General features: G+C 49.9%; 1 protein-coding gene across 1 annotated transcript in view; it reads left to right on the top strand.

Moving 5' to 3' along the window:
* The window catches only part of LOC119957049 (complement C3-like), a 173,245-nt gene that overhangs the window by 101,836 nt on the left and 48,539 nt on the right, over window positions 1–22,870 (top strand). Inside the window, exons 25-30 of the mRNA XM_038784655.1 lie at window positions 766–841; window positions 2,844–3,003; window positions 7,901–7,996; window positions 9,549–9,699; window positions 13,400–13,569; window positions 20,518–20,676. Of these exons, the coding sequence (XP_038640583.1) occupies window positions 766–841; window positions 2,844–3,003; window positions 7,901–7,996; window positions 9,549–9,699; window positions 13,400–13,569; window positions 20,518–20,676 (812 nt within the window). The remainder of the gene's footprint in view (window positions 1–765; window positions 842–2,843; window positions 3,004–7,900; window positions 7,997–9,548; window positions 9,700–13,399; window positions 13,570–20,517; window positions 20,677–22,870) is intronic.

Here is a 22,870-nt window from a genome sequence, read left to right as displayed (position 1 = left end):
AAAAAGTGTCCTCGGGCGGAATTTTCCCATTTTCTGACTCAGTGTGGTTTTGGGCAGGGAAAGCAGTGATTAGCCCACCGGCGGACGGAAGAACCCTCCCAGCGCAAAGGGCCAGGAAACCCCTCCATGGCGGGTTTTGCAGCAGAGGAGACGGCATACCATTGGCCAATGGCAGGATCTTCCAGTCCCGCCGATGTCAATGGCTTTGGCCATGGCTCGCACCCTCCCCTGCCGGCGAACCTATAGCAGGAGGTCGCCATTGGTGGGGTCAGAAGTTCCCACTGGCAACAAGGACTGAAAATTTCAGCCTCGACCTTTGCTTTGTAATATTCCAGTAAAAATAATCAGCACAGTCGTTGTGTAACAATTCCATAGAATCCCAACAGTGCAGAAGGAGGATATTCAGCCCATTGAGCCTGCACCAATCCTGTGAAAGAGCCCCCTACCTAGGTCCACTCCCTGCCCCATCCCCGTAACCCAACCCAACCTTTGGAGACTAAGCAGCAATTTTAGTATGGCAAATGCACCTACCCTGCACATCTTTGGACTGTGGGAGGAAACAGGAGCATCCGGAGGGAACCCACTCAGACACGGGCCAAGCCCTTCCCTGATTGCGATCTATAGACCTTCGGCATTCAGATTTTGTTTTCTCCGATTCGGTGCTCTTTGACTGGATCACTATTTTTTTTACCAGTTTTATGTTTACCTGTTTCAAATCCAGAATTCTTTGATTTTAATTTTTGTATTTGCTTCTTTTCTACTGAGGTTATGCTCAGCAAATGACATATCGCAAAGCGGATGGCTCTTATTCAATATGGGCACATACAGAACCTAGCACATGGTATGTTGTAAATTATTTCTGGTCACCTTGTATTGACACAGGCTGCAGAATCGTGCTTCTGTGAAGTTCATTGGGATGTTTTGCTATATTAAAGGACTATACAAATGCAAATTGGGTTGTCCTGCTTCTGTCATCCAGTTAATGATACTGGTCAAAAATGTCATGATGCAGGATTGGTAGCATAGGATACTCAAAATCCATTACAGTATTCATGTAATATGAATGGAGGATTCGCTTTCCAGGCATGTCTCTGCTATGAAACAACAACAATTTGTATTTTTTTAGCACCTTTAATATAATTAAACCTCCCAAGGTGTTTCACGGGAGTGATTACCAAACAGAATTTGACATTGAGCAACATGAGGGGATAATGGTACAGGAGACCAAAGCTTGGTCAAAGAGGTAGGTTTCAGGAGCATTGTGAAGGAGATTGAGATCGAGAGTCAGAGAGCTTTAGGGAGAATTCCAGAACCATTCAGTTTGGGGTCAAAAATACAGGGATCTGATTTAGCGGCAAAGTGCTGATGTCGGCGTGGGAACTGTGGCATTTTACGATGCAAAATCGGCCCAAAATGTGACCAGTGAGGGGCTAGCAACATGGCCGGGTAAAACACGCAGCTCGCACGACAGAAACGGCTGGAGAATGACCAGGTTCGTGGCCGCCCATGCGTACGCCGATGACCTGCAGCGGTCGCGCCGTACAACGTGACACTAGCTGTGCGCAGACCTGATCTGCCACCCCCCAACAGTCCCGCCAGCCCTCGTGGAAACCACCCCGGTCAGCAGTATGGCTGACTGTGGAGGCGCTGGACTCAGTCTGTGGCTACCACGGTGGGTTCCCGATTGCTGAGACCATACGTCTCCCATGCAGTCGGCAACTAGGCCCATCAGGGGCAGAGTATCAGGGGAGGGCCTTCCGTTTACACTCCAACGCAGTTCCAATGGCTTGTGCCAGGCAATGCGATGACGCCATTTCAGAGTGGATGGAGAATAGAAACCGGCGTCAAACCGGTTCCACCCCTGATTTGGGCATCGGAATGGATTCTCCGCCCAATTGCCGATTACAATATCGGTGTCGGGCAACAGAGAGTCCTGCCCAATCTGGTGCGGCATGCTGTCAGTATTTCAGTTTCCCATTGTGGAGTAGCCCCACACCGTCGGGAAACCCTGCCAGCAAAACGCAGAATCCCGACGGCGGAGAATTCAGACCATGATTCCAGTAAAAAACTGCTTTAGATCAAATAATATGGGCAAAATTCTCCGCCCCCCACGACGGGTGGGAGAATAGCGGGAGGGCCTTCCCGACATTTTTGCCGCCCTCCCGCTATTCTCCCCCCCCCCGCCGAAGTCCCGACCCGAATCGCTGCTGCCGTTTTTTTACGGCCGGCAGCGATTCTCAGCTGTTAGATGGGCCAAAGTCCCAGCCCTTTCCGCCGTTTTTACGAACGGCAAACACACCTGGTCTTGCCGTTCGTAAAAACGGCGTCACAAACTCGCTATTAATAACCATGGCACCAATCGCGGGCAGCGGGCCCGATGCCCGCGCACTACTTGTCCTTCCGCCGCCCCACAGTATCCATTCGCGGGGCGGCTGAGGGGCAACCCGGCCCGCGCATGCGCGGGTTTCGCGCAAAAACGCGATGACGTCACCCGCGCATGCGCGGGTTGGAGTCTTCCAAACTGCGCATGCGCGGCTGACGTCATATGACGCGTCAGCCGGCGCTAACTCCGGCAAGCGGGCTTAACAATTTTCGTTAAGCCCGTCTTGCCGGAGCCTACGGCGTCGGGCTGCTAGCCCCGACCGGGGACCAGAATCGGTCCCCGGTCGGGAAGGGGCGCGCTGCCGTAAAACCCACCCGGGTTTTACGGCAGCTTTACGATTTCTCCCGTTTTGGGAGAATCTCGCCCTATGTATTTGTATTGTGCTCTGTTTCTTTAGATTAATTTGCTCCACAAAATCTGTTTGCTTTCACAATCTTACATTCCATTTCTTTCTTTACAGGCTGACTGCTTACGTGGTGAAAGTGTTTGCAATGTCGTTTCATTTGATCCCAATTGAAATAGATGTTGTCTGTAGTGCTACAAAGTGGCTGATAATAAATAATCAGAAACCCGATGGTCACTTCCAAGAGGACCATCCTGTACATGACAAATCGATTACTGTACGCAAGATGTTTCTTTTTACTCTTTATGATTCCATTTTGGTTGCATTGAAGAAATAAAACAATTTAATTAGAGAATGATACCGGATGGAATGAGGCCATTCAGCCTTTTGGGCTTGTGCTAGCTCTTCCAAAGAAGTGTTCAGTTAGTCCCAATCCCCCTGCTGTTTCCCCAAATGTTTCTCCTTCATGTGTTCCTCCAATTCCCTTCAGCTACTGTTGAATCTACATCCACCCCTCCTTCAGGGTACAGAATTATGCTGCCATGCAATGGCAGAGCCAGAAAATGCATTGAGCCATATAAAAGTCCAGTGACGTCAGTAGGACAGATGATCCGATTGGCAGCAGAGACCGTAAAACTCCGCCCAAGTGGTGAATAACAAATCACAACTTGCTGCATTAAAAATAAATCCTCATTGTCTGATTTGTTTCTTATATGATTTATCTTAACCTGGATCCTCCCTGTTCTCACACGGTAAACACTTTCCCCTTACTCTATCAAAGCTTTTCAAGATTTTGAACATTTTTATCAAATCTCACATGTAACCTCCTTTATCCTTTTCCATTGCTTGAAGTACCTCCTGGGCCGATCTCACTTTAACTCCTACATCCAGCTCTCACCCTTGCCTTTGCCCCTTCTTTGTTGTCTACCATTGGTACACGTTCTTGCAGCCATTTTGTTTTTTTATTCATTGCTACCTATCCTTAATTGCTCTTGAGAAGGTGGTGGTGAGCCACCTTACTGAACCGCTGCAGACCATGTGGTGTAGGTACATCCACTGTGCTGTTCGGGAGGGAGTTCCAGGATTTTCACCCAGCGACAGTGAGGCAACGGCAATTTAGTTCTAAGTCAGGGTGTTGTTTGGCTTGTAGGGGAACTTGAAGGTGGCGGTGTTCCCGTGCATCTGCTGCCCTTGTCCTTCTAGATCAGTGGCCTCCAACCTTTTTAAACACAAGATCACGTTTAGATTTGTTTGGATGGAACCCTTTCTGTTTGACCTGTTGCTGATTTTCTCTAGATCTAGGAAGTGCTCAGTCAATTTGTTCTTTAACTGAGAGGGGACCACAGGCCCAGTTTCAACTTGAATGCATTCACTGCATTGATCATGTGTGACAAATCCATTGTAGTTCACGATTCAGCTCATTCAATGTACATAAGAAAAGCCAATTCTAGTGACTATGCACAATCTGACAGCTCACGGCACGCCTCATTTCTTGATTTAAGGAAGCTTGACAATTTCAGGGAGAAGATATGGAAATCTCTGGAGAACTTTTCCTCGACTTAACTCCCTCACATGTGCATGAAGGATTAGTTCACCGTGCGGCATCAAGCTCATTGAGTAACAATTTGAGCAAGCGATATTGCAAAGCTCTGGCACGAATTGAATTGACGATCTCAACAACAAAGTCAATAATCTTGCTCGCTAGCACTTGTTGGTGGACAACCCAGTGGTAATTGACAAAAGAGAAATCAGGGCCATTTCTGCAAAGTGCAACAAATTCTGCATGGACACCCAGCATTGACGGTACACCATCGGTTGTGAGTGAAACCGGTTTCCTAACCGGAATGTTTTTCTCTGTCACTTATCTTCAATTCATTGTAGAGATTTTCTCCTCTGGGGCTGGATTCTGCGATTTTGAGGCTATGTCCCCATGGTGGTGTGAGAACAGTGGCCGTTTTACGACAGAAAGAAATAGTGTAAAATGGCCACCGATCCTCTGTTTGGCTGGGGGCTAGCATCAAGGCAGCGTAGAGCACTCGGCTCTAGCTGCTGATGCAGCCTGGAGAATTGCCGGGTCCGTGGCCGGCACATGCCCTCGGTGGCTGCCTGCAGCGGCCGCGCCGTGCAACATGGTGCTGGCTGCTCACAGACCCAGAATGTGAAAGAGTGCACTCCCCTTGGCCGGCTCGCGCAGCCTGGACCACCCCCCCCACAATGTCCCCCATCCCCTGGCAAAGCCCCCCCTGCCCTCGGATCGGCCCTCCCCCAACTGTGGCAGCACTGGACTGAGTCCACAGCTGTCACGCCATGCTCCCGATGTTTAAGACCATGAGAGACCCACGCTGTCGGGAACTCGGCCGGTCGGGGGTGGAGCATTTGGGTGAGCGGACATCAGGCAATGTCCTGATTCTGGCGTCGGTGACCGGAGATCGTGACTGGAGAATCAAGTCCGTTATCTCTCTCTCTGAGTGGTAAAAGAGTGAGAAAGCTCTCCTTTTTTGTTGAGTCTTTGAATGCCATATGAACGAAAACAATCAGCTGGGCTAATTGGCCCATCATGTCTACTGATTCATCAAACTGCGTGAAAAACATTCAGTACCTGGTAAGTTTGGTGTATTTTCTCAGACAACAATTCTATCCTTCCGGCTACTGTTAAAGTGCCAAGCGGCATGTTCTTGATGGCTGTAATAATTTCATCTTTCTTTTTCAAGCCTTTGAGCAAAGTGTCGGCAGCAACCGTCGTAACCTCCTTGATAACTTCTTCACCACCGATAAATGGTTTATTATGTATCGGCAGCAGATGGTTAATGCGAAAAGATGCCTCTTTACTCGCCTTGTCTTTAGTCACAGGTTTTGAGAAGAGTGACTGTTGAGCTTTCTAAATTCCCTTTCGCTCCCCACTTCCATTTGTCCAAGTTGTGCTGTTAAAAGGGAAATCTGCCTTGTCTTGTGATGCCATCCCAAATGACCTTTTACTCAAGGCTTTACTTTGTTGACAAATGAGCCGAATAGTCCCGCACTTGACATTTGTAAAAATAAATTTGTTTTCCCATTACTGGTGGAAAAGATAGGTTTTTGCCCAGTTTCGGAGGTCCCTGAATCTTTGCTCATCATCTTGTCTTCAACTAGCTTATTCTAAGTTTTGGCATCTGCAAGATTCTCATTGCTTGAGTTCTGTAGATTTTTGGCATTGTTCGGCAGGCAATGAGCTGATTCACTTGTCATTATAAGAAATGGCGAGGTCCAGCAGGCAACAACAATCGATTGTTCGAGATCCTGGGATCAATCTGTCGATCGCGATCGAATATTTGGAGACCACTATTCTAGATGGTCGTGGGGTTGAAAGGTGCTGTCTAAGGAGTCTTGGTGAGTTCCTGCAGTGCATATAGTAGATGGTACATACGGCTGCCACAGAGTGCCAATGATGGAGGGAGTGCCAATTAAGTGGGCTTCTTTGCGCTGGACAGGGTCGAGCTTCTTGAGTGCTCTTGGAGCTATAGTCATCCAGGCAAGTAAGCCGTTACTCACTGGAGTTTAGAAGAATGAAAGGTGACCATATTGAGACACAGAGGATTCTCAGAGGGCTTGATAGGGTAATTGCTGGGAGGTTATTTCCCCATTTGGGAGAATTTAAAATCAGAGGACATAATCTTAGAGTAAGGGATCACCTATTTAAGACATAGATGAGGAATTTCTTCTCTCAGAGAGTAGTAAATCTGTGGAATTTTTTTCACTGCAGAGGGTTCTGGAGGCTGCATCGATAAGTATGTTCAAGGCTGTTATAGACAGATTTTTATTTAGGAAGAGAATCAAGGCTAATGGGGAGAAGGTGGAAAAGTTGAGGATTATCGTATCAGATCAGTCATGATCTCATTGAATGGTGGAGCAGACTTGATGGGCCAAATGGTCTACATCTGGTTCTATGTCTTATGCAGTTTTCTATCATACTCCAAACTTTTGCCTTGTAGATGATGGGAGTGAGGAGGTGAGTTACTCACCACAAGATTAGCTTCTGACTATTGTAGCCACCGTATTTTTATGGCTAGTCCAGTTCAGTTTCTGATCAATGGTAACCCAAGATGTTGAAAGACGAGGGATTCAGCAAGAGGCGTGCCATTGAATGTTAGATTCTCTCTTGTTGGAGATGGTCAGTGCCTGGCACTTGTGTGGCATGAATGTTACTTGCCATCTGTCAGCCCAAACTTGGATATTGTCCAGGTCTTGCTGCATTTAGACATGGTCTGTTTTGGTATCTGAGGAGTCGCAAATGATACTGAACATTTTGCAGTTATCAGCGAACATCCCCATTTATGACATTATGTTGGACGGACAGTCATTGATGAAGCATCTGGAGATGGCTGGACCTAGGACACTACCCTGAGGAACTCCTGCAGTGATGTCCTGGAACTGAGATGATTGACCTCCAACAACCATCTTCCTTTCTGCCAGGTATGTCTCCAATCAGTGGAGAGTTTCCCCCATAATTCCCATTGACTAGTTTTTCTAGAGCCCTTAATTCCACACTCAGTCAAATGCTGCCTGGATGACAACGGCAGTCACTTTCACCTGACTGCAATCTCACTCTGTCCTACTGTCCTCTGGACCAAGCTGCCCATATCCTTCTGCTTTCAAAACCCTTTGCATAACATTTGTCTTCCCAGTCCAAATGCCATCTAGACCCTACTTTGTTCTTCCTTGAGGTCCATTCTATTCCTCTCTATGGAATAAAGCAATCTACCATTTTTTTTAAATATGAGGCACTCCGTATAAAACACAAGTTGTTTGGGGAAACTTGTTATTTTCAATATTTTAATGGCTTATTTAAAATCCAGCAAGACAGGTAAATGTTAAGTGTGCAATTTCTGAAGAGTTTTGGTTTTAAACTGTTCGATATGCAAAGTTCATATCTAAGTTAGATTGACACAGCATCCCTGATGTTCCAAAATGACTACATTGTTCTCTCAGATGATAAGGCTTTTGAGTTTTTAAAATATGACCCTTCGGTTTTCTTCAGGCATTTGATATTTTTTTCAAACATTCCGAACATTGCTACACAATGAAATCCAGAAACAAAATCAGCAGTTTAACACCTCTTGCTATTTGCTCTAAGTCACAATGTGGGACACTGCCTGAATGACATGTTTCATGTTATTTTTAATGTTAATTTCCTTTAGGGAGGAGTCGCTGGATTAGAAAACAGTGTATCACTGACTGCGTTTGTACTCATCGCATTGCGTGAGGCTCAATTTGTTTGTTCAGATGACCTAAAGGTAAAAGAGTCCTATTTGTTTCAAGTATTGATGCAATACTTTGTTTTGGGTAACATTTCTCAATTTAACTCCAATGTTCCGCTACCTCATCCGGAAGGTCTGACTCTTGCTTAGTTCACCACATAAACAGACTACATAGCTCGGCGACATGTTTCTGTCTGTTACATTGTTAATTAAAATCCAAGATGTTCTGATTTGCACCCTGCATGTTCAACAACCTTTCGGCAAAAACCTTTGAGGGCAAGGCTAAGTTGGAATTTGAAAGAAATCTGGAGGATTGGGGCTGGATTCTCTGTTATTGGGACTATGTCCCCAAGGCGTCGTAAGGACTGTGGACTGGCAGGGACCAGGCGTAAATCCCGCAGCTTTTGCTGCAGATATGGGCCCTTCCGGGTCGGAGGCCATGCATGTGCAGGGCGGCGGCCTTCAGCGGCCGCCCTCTGCTCCATGGCAGACTCAGACCACGGAGCTGGACATTAAAAATAGACCCCTTGATCAGCCATGCGCCCGACCCTAACTGCCCGCCCAAACATTGCCCAGCCACATATAAGGTCCCCCTACCCTCCGATTGGCGCGCCCCCGACCTGGGCTGCCATGGACTGAGTCCGTAGCTGCCACGCTAGTTTCTCGACTGGCCGGACCATGAGTGGTCCACGCTGTCAGGACTTCGGCCGGTCAGGGGTGGAGAATGGCGGAGCGGGCCTCCAGAAATGGCGCCAGGTGGATGCTGCGCGGCATTTTGGGGTCCGCAGAATCTGGGAACCGATGCCGGTCCTGATTCCATGCAGGGAAATGGATTCTCTGCCCAGCGCTGGCCGCGATTTTGGCCTCAGTGTGCGGAGAATCCAGCCCCAGGTGCGGGAGTGGAGGAACTGTCAGGAGGGTGGAATGTGAAAGGGCTTGGGGGTGTTATAAAGTTCAGTTTTGGAGATAAGGAGGGGTGATTGGAGAAAGGAATATTATGGGGAATAGATCATAGGATGGAGATAACTGGAAGCTGCATCCTTGGTCATGACAGGAATTTGGATGGGAAGAATAATAGCCCAATGTTCACTAAATATGAAGTCGACAGGAACACTCATGCATCACATGCAATCTAAGCTTTGGTGATTCCAGAATATTCAGCATTGGCGATTTGTACAATGCCAATGAAGAGATGTTTTATCATTTCTTTAGTTGCTGCGAACATGTGAACACAAGGGCATAGTTTGTAGATTATTTTTAATCACGAAGGGCCTGTTCTGTGCTGTACTGTTCTATGTTCTATTACACTGCAAAAATGTCATGGCTCACTCTTGGTTTGCATTCTATAATATGTTTTGAATATAAGGGACTCTGCACAAAATACAAGTTGTGGAAGAAACTTGTTACTTTCAACATCTTAATGGCTCATTCAAAATCCAACAAGATCCTGACATAACAACAAAAAAAGGACAGAGCTGATTTTACATGCTGAATAAATATTGTCGTTGTGAATGCTTGCTCAATACACCAGTTGGTAACATGTGATGGAATGTCATAATAAAGTCTCTTTATCATTTATTAATGTCAGGATAATGAAAATAGTATCAGAAGAGCAAGCGATTACCTGGAAAATCAGATCGGTAATATGAAGAGAGCGTATTCTGTGGCAATAACAACCTATGCCCTATCACTATTGAACATAAACAAACTAGACATTCTGATGAAATTTGCTTCACCAGGTAAGTCTCATTAATCGTTGCGTGAACATTTTTCTCTTTTGTTTCTTGCTGATATTCTGTCTGGCCTTGCACATCCAGGGAACCTCACAGAGAAGTGAAATAGTTACAGCTAATGAAGGCTGAGACAAGGTTGGCTTCAATCCTGAAACCAGAACTCAATTCAGCTCTCCACACCCCCGCAGCGCAATTCGGACCCCCACCCCCAGATGTTCTGAGTCCCTTGCCAAATTATGGGGGTAACCTGACCACCTCACCCCCCATGGAGACCCCCATCAATAAAGTGACCCCGCCACAGAAATCTCCTAAATAAAGGGATACCCCCCCGCCCCCCCCCCCCCCCCCCCCCCCCCCCCCCCCCCCCCCCCCCCCCCCCCACCAAAGACCCATTAAATAAAGAGACATCCCACATAGACCCACTAAATACAGGGACCCCCCTCAGAGATTTCCTGAATAAAGGGACCCCCACAGAGACCCTGAAATAAAGAGACCCCCAAACAGACCCCCTAAATAAAGACCCCAGAGACCCACCATAGAGATGCTCTAAATAAGGAGACGGCCAGAAAAGTGACCCGTCAGGAAGCCTCCCAGAAGAGAGTCTTATGTCTGGAGGCTAGAGAGCAGACCTGACAGAGGCAGTGATAAAGATTTCCCCTTTAACTTCCATCTGGGAAATTCACCTGCTGGCTCACACATAAGAAGCAGCACCTGTCAATTCCTAGAAAGAGAAAATCAGTCAGCTTGTTCAAACCCCCTCAGATCATTTTTTAAAAATGTGGGGCGAGATTCTCCCAACGGGAGTCTAAGTGCCGATGCTGGAGTAAAAATCGGAGTGTTTTACTGCGGCGTCGGCGCCCATTCCCAGACACCTATTCTCCCCCCTCCGTGGGGCCAGTAGGGGCGTTGCGTGATTTACATGGGCGGGGCCTCGGCGTGGCATCAGAGACAAGGCGGCGCGTAATAGATGCGGCGCCTTGGGTCCCGTGCATGCGCAGTTGGGCCAGCACCAATTAACGCATGCACGGTTACCTCGCGGAGCGCTCCGGCCCCTCACCAACATGGCGCTCGGGTTCTGGGGCCGGCCGCGGAAGGAAGTAGGCCCGGGGGTGAGAGGCTGGCCCGCCGATCGGTGAGTTCCCCTCCCACCGCGCCCCCCCCCACCCTCCCCACCACAGGCCAGCCACCCAAGCCTTCGCGACGAGTACTCGCCATCAGCGGCAAAGTGTGGATGGCGTCGGCGGGGCTCGGCCGTTTATGCACGGCCGCTCAACACATCTGGGCCGGAGAATCGCCGCTCACCGATTGCTGCGATTCTCCGAGCAGCCCGGCGCGATTTGAGTGGCGCTGGTTTCGGGGGGGGGGGGGGGGGGGGCTGGGAGAATCGCGTGCGGGTGTCGGGGCGGTGTGGGGCAATTTGCGCGGCGCCCTGGCGATTCTCCCACCCGGCAGGGGTGGGGGTGGAATACCGCCCGTATTTTATTAGAAATGTGTTTCAAAAAGGTTACAGCACATAAACACCCCGGAAAATCATACTTACCAACAATCAACTATGCAGTTTGTACAACTTTTTCCCCCTTTTCACCCTCTCCCCCACCTCCCCTGTGACGAACACCTTAAACAAGGGGCAGGATGCTCCCCTACACAGCGGGGTGAGGGGTCCTGGCGCCAAGGAGTGGCGTGAACCACTCTGGCGTCGGCCCACGCCAGAGTGGTTTGTGCCCCGCCGGCCGGCAGGAAAAGGGCTTGGCGCCATGCCAACCGGTGCCAAAGGGCCTCCGCCAGCCAGCGCGAGTTGGCGCATGCACGGGAGCGCTGGTGTGTGCTGGCGTCATCCCCGCGCATGCGCAGAGGCCTTTGTTTCCGCACCGGCAATGGCGGACCACGACAGCCGCCGGTGCGGAAGAATAGAGTGCCCCCACGGCACAGGCTCGCCCGCGGATCGGTGGGCCCCAATCGCAGGCCAGGCCACCGTGGGGGCACCTCCCAGGGCTAGATCCCCCGCGCCCCCCCTCCAAGAACCCTGGAGACCGGCCGCACCGACAGGTCCCGCCGGTAAGGACCTACTCCAAGTTACGCTGGCGGTATGCCAAAAAAACGGGCGGGACTTCGGCCCATCGCGAGCTGGAGAATTCGGGCAGCCCCGGAGCCCATTGAGTCGCGCCGGTCCCTGCCATTCTCCGAGGCGGGTGGCGCAATTCACGCCGGAGCGATTTTTGGGGGGGCCGGCAGGGATTCACGCCGATCCCTGCTGATTTTCCAACCTAGTGGGGTGTCAGAGAATCCCGCCCAAGGTCACGAATATCCCTCACCTTTTCTCATACCACTCTGCTGAGCCCCTTAGCTCACACTTTATCTTTTCCAACCGCATGAATTCGTACAGGTGGTGTTGCCGACCGCCACTCCAGTAAACTTTGTCGCCAGGCAATCCTCATTGCCAGTATTTTAACCGCCCCCAAAGCGGTCGGTGCTGTCATAATATACTCCAGTATATCATGGTGCAGACACACACACTAATTGACACACTGCAAGACCAATCAACACACATAACACCGCAGCCAATCACCAGTTAGAACACACTCACTATAAAGACAGAGGGCATCAGTCTTCCCGCTCTTTCGGGATGCAGCCTCTCATAAGGACAGAGCTCACAGCTTACAGAACATATCTTCACCATGTGCTGAAATTATAGACTGGTTAGGATAGGCGTAGGTCTTTAGTTTAATCCAACATAGTGTCGACCCACAGTGAAAGTATGTTCAACAGTTTCTAACTTAATAAAATAGTGATGTACTATTTGAAGTGTTGGTAGCCTGTATGTGTTACTGCTGAGGTAAACGCAGTCTCCACGGATCCAGATTATCCAACACATCAGGTTCCACATCGGGTTCCAGGATAAACAGGAGGTTTATTGACGTTTGTTACACAGACCTTCGTACAAGCTACGTGTCTGAATGAATGCTGGCTGGTACTGAGTGGACTGGCTTTATATCGGAAGTCCTCAGAAGCTCAGAAGGAGCGTATATTCTCTGAGGGCTTCTGAGAAAACGAGATCCCCAACTCGAGGCTTTCGGTGGACCCAGGATATGACACTCCATTTTTATGTGTGGTGGGCTAGTCCCCATGTACATTGGGGGAAGAGTTTTTTTTATTTCTCATCAGAGATTGCATGCCATTTAAGAATGATATGCTTTGCAAGCATTGTACTCACCTCGGAACTCTTCTTGGAGGTCTGCTGACCAGGTGCATGCCTTTTGAAAGCATTTGTGATTCACGCTGTCAACATCACGTCATCATGGGTGGATGTTTTGACAGGAGAGAATGATTCCCTCATGGACGCCCAATAATGAGATACAAATATAAGCAAATGAAGTTCCCAGCATTGCATTGTGCCACTGATAGGAGGAGGGGACGATCGTGGCAAGTTTTCTGGCCAACGTAAAACACGACTCATGATTTTCTCGTGAGATTTTCTGGTCCCGTCACTTGCCGAAAATAGGAATGGAAATTCCTGGCCCAGGAGTCTATTCTATGAATGCAAGCTCCAATTTATAAAATTTGGGAGGAATGGTCTCCCTGCGAATGTATCTACCTGCCAGAACTAGATGAAACATTTACACAGAACTGCATACCAGTTTATTTAAAATGGGTGGTGCACTTATTTTGAGATTCATTTTAACTTATTCTTTTTCTTACACTTTTCTAGATCAATCACACTGGATAGAAGATGAAAATGTCAACTCTTTGTACACAATTGAAGCCACAGGATATGCTGTTCTGGCTCTTGTGCAGTTTAAGAAATTTGACCAAGCTCGTAAAGCAGTTACATGGCTGTCACAACGAAGCGAATATGGAGGTGCCTTCAGCTCCACACAGGTTACACTATTTTATTTACATTTGTCATGAATTCATTTTTTAAAAAAAATTAGAGTACACAATTCATTTTTTACAATTAAAGGGCAATTTAGCATGGCCAATTCACCCAGCCTGCACATCTTTGGGTTGTGAGGGCGAATCCCACGCAAACACAGGGAGAATGTGCAAACTCCACACGGTCAGTGACCCAGAGCCGGGATTGAACCTGGGACCTCGGCGCCGTGCTAACCCACTGCACCACCATGCTGCCCTTTATAAACTAACAGTTTATCACAAATCTTTGAGAGTGAGTGGTTGAGGCCCTTTTTTTTAAAAAAGCTGCCAAACCAGAAGTCACCCTTCCCAAAGACAAAGGCTTGTGCTTGTACAAAAACCAAAGAGAAAATGCTGGAAAATCTCAGCAGGTCTGGCAGCATCTGTAGGGAGAGAAAAGAGCTAACGTTTAGAGCCCAGATGACCCTTTGTCAAAGCTATAAGACAGAGAAAGTGGGAAATATTTATACTGTGGAGTGAGAATGAAAGATGAGTCAAAGCCACAGAAACCCAGGGAAGCCGGGTGCTAATGGCTTCAGAAACCACAGGGCAATGAATGCTGATGGCCGTCCCCAGAGAGAACAAAGGTTGTGAAAGGCCAAACAGCAGAGTAACTAACATCAAAGGGTAAACTGTGACAGATGTAGATTTGGGGGGAGGTGAAGAGGGAAGCAAAGGGTAAGGAAAGGTTGATAAGATGGGGGGGGGTTAAAAATATATACAGAAAGTTAAAAGAGAAATAAATGGTAAAAGACAGTTAAAATGAAAGGGAATGAAAACAAATGGATCAAGGTGGGGTAGAGCTAATCATCTGAAGTTGTTGAATTCGATGTTGAGACCAGAAGGCTGTAGCGTGCCTAACCGGAAGATGAGATGTTGTTCCTCCAGTTTGCGTTGAGCTTCACTGGAACACTGCAGCAGGTCAAGGACAGACATGTGGGCATGGGGGCAGGGTCTTGTATTAAAATGGCAAACAACGGGAAGGTCAGGTTCCCGAATGCGCACAGACCAAAGCGACCAAGCTCAGCAAAGCGATCACCTAGTCTGCGTTTGGTCGGTCCGATACAGAGGAGACCATGTTGGGAGCAGCAAATGCAATAGACCAAATTGGAAGAGGTGCAAGTGAAACTGCTTAACCTGGAATGAGTGTTTTGGGCCTGGGATGTTAAGCATGGAAGAGGTCAAGGGCAGGTGTTACACCTTCTGCAATTACATGGGAAGGTGCCATGGGTGATGGGAGAGGAGTTGGGTATGGTGGAGGAGTGGTAGATTATCCCGGAGAGAACGGTTTCTGCGGAATGCTGACAGAGGAAATAAAGGGAAGATGTGTTTGGTGGTGGAATCACGCTGGAGTTGGTGAAAATGGCGGAGGATACATATGGAGGCTGGTGGGACACACTCGCCAGCCCCCCGTTAACAAGGTAGAGCAGCACATAAACTGCTCCTGCACAGCCAACCCCACTCAGCTGGCAGCCATGGCGCCAAGACAACCGGCCACATGATTTGAGGATGCAGACCTGGGGAGGTTCCGAGAGGCAGTGAGGCCAGGAGGGATGTCCAGTTCCCCAAAGGGTCCAGGAGGGTCAGGCACAGGGCAGCCAGTGCTAACTGAAATGGTGGAAGTGGCAGTCAGCTCAGGCAACATGACCAAGAGGACCAGCACAGTGTCGCAAGAAGATTAACAAAGAACAAAGAACTGTGCCGACCATGCTGCCCGTCTAAACTAAAATCTTCTATACTTTCATGGTCCATATCCCTCTATTCCCATCCTATTCATGTATTTGTCAAGATGCCCCTTAAATGTCACTATCGTCCCTGCTTCCACCACCTCCTCCGGCAGCGAGTTCCAGGCATCCACTACCCTCTGTGTAAAAAAACTTGCCTCGTACATTTCCTCTAAACCTTGCCCCTCGCACCTTAAACCTATGCCCCCTAGTAATTGACCCCTCTACCCTGGGAAAAAGTCCCTGACTATCCACGCTGTCTATGCTCCTCATAATTTTGTAGACCTCTATCAGGTCGTTCCTCAACCTCCTTCGTTCCAGTGAAAACAAACCAAGTTTATTCAACCTCTCCTCATAGCTAATGCCCTCCATACCAGGCAACATCCTGGTAAATCTGTTCTGGTAGTGTGGTGACTATTCTTCGAACACTATACTCCAAGTTTGGCCTAACTAAGGTTCTATACAGCTGCAACATGATTTGCCAATTTTTATACTCAATGCCCTGGCCAATGAAGGCAAGCATGCCGTATGCCTTCTTGACTACCTTCTCCACCTGTGTTGCCCCTTTCAGCGACCTGTGGACCTGTGCACCTACACCTGCTGGTTCTACCATTCACTGTATATTCCCTACCTGCAATGGCTCACACCGGGCTGCATGGGTAAGTTGGCACTGGATTCCCCCCCTCCCACAAGCCTGCACATAGCACTGCCCCTGCCCAGCAGCCTGTCATGCCCTGGCCTGCCCATGCCGTCCGCTCTCCAAACCCCTCCCCAAAACTTCTCCCCCACCCCAAGCCTCCTCTCCAACCACGCCCCTCCTGCCCCCCCCCCCAAGCGTTCTCAACCACCATGTGCGGCTAATGATGCCCTCTCTGTGTCCCACAACCGTCGGGAGAGGGCCCAGACTGGCGGTGGGGTGCCGGATATCAGAATCCTCACCACCGTTGAGGAACGGGCCCTAGAGGTTATGTGGTGGCCGAGGACAGGAGCAGTCATCAACGCGGTTGGTGAATGCCGCAGATGTGAGGATCCACCAGGCACACATTGAAGGACTGTCACGCCTGAGTTGTTAATGCCATACAGACTGACTCATCCCACCCACTGACCACATGTCTATTCTCCTGCAGGACATCCAGCCAATGGCACTGGCCCATCTGCAGTTTTTCCATCCCCACCGCCTCCCAGGTGGACACCTTGGAGGAGAGCTCCGAGGAAGCCACCAGAGATGCGTCTTGGCTTTCATCTCCACTAGCACAGAGACACACACCTCGGTGGGCAACGTTAGTGGTCAGGCTTCTGGGGCACATTCTGGTGAGCATCACACAGTTGCTGGTGTACAATAAGTGGAGGCGCCCAGGTGAGACAGCAGTCGGAGGTCTGCTGAATCCCAGGACCCAGCTGGGTCTCAGTCAGAAGCTGAGCCTCTGGAACAGGTTTAGCCGGAGATGGTGGAGACGTTAGGGAGCGGCCTTGACATTCAGAGGGGCATGTCTGCGACCCTACTGCAGGTCCATAGCTAATTGGGGCAGTCCAAGAGGCTACGGGCGCAGGAGATGGCGACGGCATGTGCACCACTGGAGCCAAAACTGCTAGGGTGGCAACTGCAGTGGAGAGCCTGGTTCACGATGTCAGTAGCATGAGTGGATCTGTCCAAGGTGTTGCACAGTCAGTGACGGTCATGGCTGAGGGCCTTGGTAAATTGTCCAACTTGATGTGGGCGTGACTCAGTACCAGGAGGACCTTGATGATGTTCTGTGGGATATGTCCCGGCCTCAGATGGGAATGGGCAAGGCGCTGTGGAGCTTGTCCCAGTCGAGGGTGGGCATTGCCGTCGGTTTGCAGAGCATGTCCCAATCACTGAGGAGTATCACCAAGGGCGTCGACACAATAGCGCAGACATCGGGGAACCGCCAGGGCTGGCAGAGCTTGATGACGCTGGGGCAGATGGGGCTCAATAAAGCTGCCCCTCCACCCGAGGTGAACCCCAGGGCCCTATGGGTACTGACCAGGAGGAGGAGGCTCTGGGTGCCAACCTGGACTGGTCCCTTGGGGTGGCAATGGTGGCCACCAGCTCCTTCGGGTTTCATCCTGCTGATGATGCTGCATCTCGCAGCCAAAACACGGTTCAGGGTGGCACGGCTGTGCATGTGCCGTCGGAGGACAACCGCCAGGGGCATCAAGGGCCGCAGGATGTGTTCAGCAGCTGGCTGCCTCCACCTCAGATGTGCATCCTTGGGTAACAACTAGACGCAGTGGTAGAGCAGGGAAGGCTAAGCACTTTGAGGATCACAGAGGGCACTGGTGGAGGGTGCGCCGGTTGGGGAAGAGGGGGTTGTTAGCAGGTAAGGAGGGATTGTGTATTGGGGGATAGGAGGTGAGGAGTGGTGTAAGGGAGCGATGGGGAGACTTGGGCAGCACCGTCAGGAGAGTGGGGCAGTGTTGGAGCCATGTGAAACATGAAAAACCCTTCACCACAACCATTATGACGCCTCTTTTCACCTTCTTCCACAATGCGGGTTGACCACCGAACCCTTGCCTCATCTCCGCAGGCATGAGTTGGCTGCACACGAGCTGGATATTCAAGGAATGGAAGCCCTGCCTGTTGGTATAGGACAATCCCAGATTGCCTGGTGAACGCAAGACGATATGCGTGCAGTCTATCACATGGGGCATCCTGGCGATGGCAGAGAATCCTGCTGCCCAGGATCTTCTTGGGCTTGGTCCGTGTCAGAGTTTATGTAATTTTCTGCCCAGGCAAACAGGGCGTCCGTGACCTGCCGGTGCTCCAGTGGGCTGTAGCCTGAGAGATGCCACACAGCTCACTGCTCGAGCCCTGGAATGATCGTGAGGCATAAATGTTCAGGGCTGCGGTGACCTTGATGGCCACGGAGAGCGGGCGTCCTCCTCCTTTACATGATGACATGGCCTGGGTGTCGCACCATCACCTTGTTGAGACGGAGCCTCCTGTGGCACACTCTGTCCGTCATCTGCTTGAATGACCAGTGACGCTTGTACACCCTGGCCTGACACCGGCCTCCCCTTTTGGGTCTCACCCTGTGCGGTTGGGCAGCACATGGGCCATCACCTCGAGTCTTTGTCGACGCTGCTGCTGCTGCCTTCTCCGGTGCATGGCCACCGGCCTACTAGCAGAACCAGTAGCGAAAGTTCCACATGTCCAGAATACCGTCCATCCCGTTAGATATCTGAAAGGAATTGGACAAGGTCAGAGACTGACCAACCGTGATGACTTCCACCCCAGGACCCTCCATCCCCCCCCCCCCCCCACCATCTCCATAGCCAGAGCGCCCTTCCAACGCAGACCCAGCCGAGCGAGGGCACCTGCTCACCGGACCCCAGACACTGTCCCCAGAAGCCCAGGTGCTGGTCCCCTCCCAGTTGCACTCACTCACCCTCCTGCCCTGGACATGTCCCTGGGACTGGGGACCATCCCCTGGGTGTGCGGATGATGGCTACTGCGTTCGTGGTGTTGGCTCCTACAGTGTTCAGAAACAGTGTCCATGCATCACGGTCTGATTGGGTTGCTAGGCAATGACTGCCACATACTTCATGGCCCGCCCACTCACAGGAATCCACTTGGGTTGTGTGATGTCCTAACCTAACAATGATTACCAACTCCCTATGAGCAATAGCCTTCAGCCGCAGTCAGTAGGGGTTATGGGTAGGCAGTGGACAGACAGGCAGGGACCATGGTTTCCCTCAGAATGGCTACACATGACCCAGGGGCTGGCGTGGCGGAGCCGTGCACGATTGTCTCCCCAATGCAGCAATCCTCCCCACCCCCTCCTCTCAGCTCTGACCCCCCCCCCCCCCCACCTCCCCCCCCCCCCCCCCCCCCCCCCGCCCCCCGGCAGATCACCCCAGCTGAGGGTGGACCCCCCATCGGTTGCCCCACTCCAAGCACAGGGGCAGGAAGCCCAGTTCCCCCGGGCTCATTGCCTCTGAGCGAAGATAGCTACTCACCTCCTCGGCTACCCGCAGTAGCCCATCTGGCGTGTGCATGTTTTTGAAAGGGAGTACTAATTGGCACCAGCGTGACCACTTGCTAGGATTGGTGACTGGATCATGGGATGCTGTCGGATAGAAGGTGGCCTCTCCCTTAATTGTATGGAGATTATTGGTTTCTCGCCATGCTCCAGCAGAATTCCGATTTCGGCTACGGGAGTGTGCCAGTGGCAACGCAAACGGTTTGGCACCCTCATTTTTGACCTTTCCCACTATTCATCGGCTTTGTCGCACTCTCGCCTGAGCTCAATGTGGCCACTGAATCGCGCCCAACATGTCCCTTTTTTCAGCAATACTCCGGCTCTGCACTACCAAAAGAAGAAATGAATTATTTCTGAGCTTTAACTAGAAAAAAATAACTAAAAATTATCAGGACATCACTTGCGCTAATCCCGAACCCGTGATCTTTACTACCTACAAGAACAAGAGTAGCGGCTTCCGGTGCGGCGGTATAAAGTAGCCACATCTCGGGTGGCTCCCATGAAGGCTCTGGCACTTTGGGCTCATCTGCCCGATCAGTGGAATTTTTTTAAAAATGGACTTTCCCGGCAGTGAAACTCGAACAAATCGAAATTGACATCGAGGAACAAGGGTAGCAGGGGCTTGGGAACATCGTCCCTGGTATTGCCATTGTGGCGCTAACAATTATACTCAAAGCCGAGAGACTAGTACAATAGAGGCTTTATTGCTGTACGATGTTGTCTCTCCATCTGCACCAGCTCACCACAGCCTTCTAAATAATACACCATCCTAACTTGGAAATAAATAGCCGTTCCTTTACAGTCACTGTCGCTGGGACAAAATCCTGGATCTTGAACAGCACTGTGGGTGTCCCTACTCCCCCGCGGACTGCAGTGGTTGAAGAAGATGGCTCACCAGCACCTTCTGAATGACAACTCGTGCTTGGTAATAAATGCTGGACTTGCCAGTGACACCCACATCTCATGGATGATTAAACATTATTAATTCCCAGACTTGTAAAACCTATTCAGTTGATTTTTGGTTTTGTTGACCAGAATGCTTTTGCTGTGAAATTTCTTGATTGTTTGCTAAGAACTTTAATTGAAACCCAAAAAGAAATTGATTACTCATTCCTATTTCATAAGTAAGCAATTGGAAAACTTCTACTTTCTTTTCAAATATATTTAACAGTAACTTTCCTTTTTAGGTGACAATGGTTGCTTTACAAAGTCTAGCCAAGTACCAGGCCGATCTTCCTCCAATCAAAGATGTTGACTTAAATGTGGATGTAAACATCCCTGCAAGACAAATACCTCTTAACTGGCATTTCAACTCAGCGAATAAATACGTGTCACGATCAGAAGGGGTCAGTTATCATTTGTTTAACAGTTTATTTGAAAGCATCTCTGTTTCCTATTATTTTTCATTATAAATAATAGCATTCACCTAGACTCATGCTCAGTACAATTATTCTGTACAACTAACCTGATGAAGTGAATTAACTTTGTATTAATTTTTACATTGAGCCTTCAGCACAGAAATGGGTCACTCAACCCCATTGGCCTGTCCTGTGTTAATGCCCCATGAGAGTATCCAGCCAACCCACTTCATGATCGTGCATTAGATTTTAGTAGCTGTGATGCACAAGGCAGATTTTGCTCACTGTTGGCTGGTTCGGAGGTTGGAGTTGTATTCTGGAACCTTGAGGAGTATATCAGCGGCTTTCAGAGAATATCAAATTTCAGTCACACATCAGTCTGCTGAGGTACAAGATGATTTACTCCAGGGGAGGGAAAATCTTCACAAAGCCTCTCCTAACATCCTAACATTTCCTGCCGGCAGATGTGGTGGTATTTGAACTCACCTCTCTGAATCATTACGACAAGACAGGCACAAAACCAAATACCTGCAGATACTAGAAATGTGAGGCATGAATTCTCCAGCCCCCCCTCCCCCGGTGGGCTTTCCCACATTGGGGGCAGCTCGTCATCAGTCACCGGCAGAACCTTCTGAAGTCGGTGACAATTTAAATTCCTTGCCTGGGCTGCAGCCAGGGAACATGTGGCACTGGATCCCGCGGTAGGAAGGAAGATTCTGTGGTAGGAAAGGCTGGAGAGTTCCGACAAGAATTAAAATCAAAAAATTTAGTAGATGTGACAACTGTTATGACATGGCTGATGGTAAATGCTGAGCTGCTCAAATTCCAGAAGGGAAATTTGAAATAGCTGCCCAAATTTTATTTTGCAAATTGAAGAGTATGAGGAGAGGTTCTGAAATTCAGAAATGATGGGCTGGATTCTCCGATTCTGGGGCTATGTCCCCTCGCAGGCGTTTGACGCCAGAAAAAATGGGGCAAAACGGCCACCAATTCCCCATTTAGCTGGTGGCTAGCAGGACAACAGCGTAGAGCACCTGGCTCTAGCTGCCGACACACCCCGGAGAATTGCCGGGTCTGTGGCTGCGCTTGCGCACGGCTGGCAGCCTGCAGCGGCCGCACCGTGCTACATGGTGCCGACCGCTTGCGGACCCAGCCCGCAAAATAGTACCCCACTTCGGCCGGTTCTCGCGCCCCGGACACCCACCCCACAGTGCCCCCATCCCTGAATAATGTCCCCCTCCTTCCCTGACTGTGGCGGCGCTGGACTGAGTCCGCAACCACCACACCGTGTTCCCGACGGGTGAGACCACATGCGTCCACAACGTCGGGAACTTGCCCGGTCTGGGGGGGGAGCATTGGGGGGACGGATCACAAGCAAAGTCCTAGAGTATGCCACTTTGGAGCAGGCGCAGCATCGATCGCAAAAGCGGTGCCGTCCCTGATTAAAACACTTCCAAAATTTCCTAATTTAATCTCCTTCAAAGCTATGCTTCCCCTTCGCTGTTCAGCAACTCCTTATAGATATTAAAACCGATAAAACTCTGTACTTTTTAGCACAGTGTCTTTGTTTTCTCTGAGGTTAACAGGAGGTGCTTCGTCTGGTCTGGCTTTGTTCTGAGAGTTGTGGCCAGCTATTCCTGCTGTCTGCTGGGTAATCTAAATAGCTGCCCTCTCACATAGGTTTCAGTGTCTCCTTAAATACTTTCTTCCCCTTTGATCTCCATTTTGTCTCACCCAGGATCTTTCAAAATGCTCTCTCCCAGAATTGATTAACTTCATTTCTTTAGTTTAGCCCTTAGTATTGAAAGAAACGTGAACTTGCCCTGTCCTTACTTTACAACCTGTATGTATTCCCCTTTGAAGAATTCATTCAAATCTATGCCTGTCATTCCCTTATGTAAACATCTGTTTGATGTCCCTCTTGGCTCAATTCCACATCAATCTCACTTCTGGGGTGGGATTTTCCGACCCTCTGCCGGGTCGGAGAATGGCCGGGGACCGGCATGAATCCCGTCCCCGCCGGCTGCCGCATTCTCCGCCACCGGATATTCGGCGGGTCAGGAATTGCGCCACGCCGGTCGGCGCCCTCCACCCCACCCCACCCCCCCGGTGATTCTCCAGCCCGCGATTGGCCGAAGTCCCGCCGCTGTCATGCCGGTCCCACCAGCGTGAATTGAATCAC

The sequence above is a fragment of the Scyliorhinus canicula genome, chromosome 25 (assembly GCF_902713615.1).
Source record: "Scyliorhinus canicula chromosome 25, sScyCan1.1, whole genome shotgun sequence".
Classification (NCBI taxonomy): domain Eukaryota; kingdom Metazoa; phylum Chordata; class Chondrichthyes; order Carcharhiniformes; family Scyliorhinidae; genus Scyliorhinus; species Scyliorhinus canicula.
Note: the sequence above shows the minus strand (reverse complement) of the source record. Positions and strands in the feature narration are given on the sequence as shown.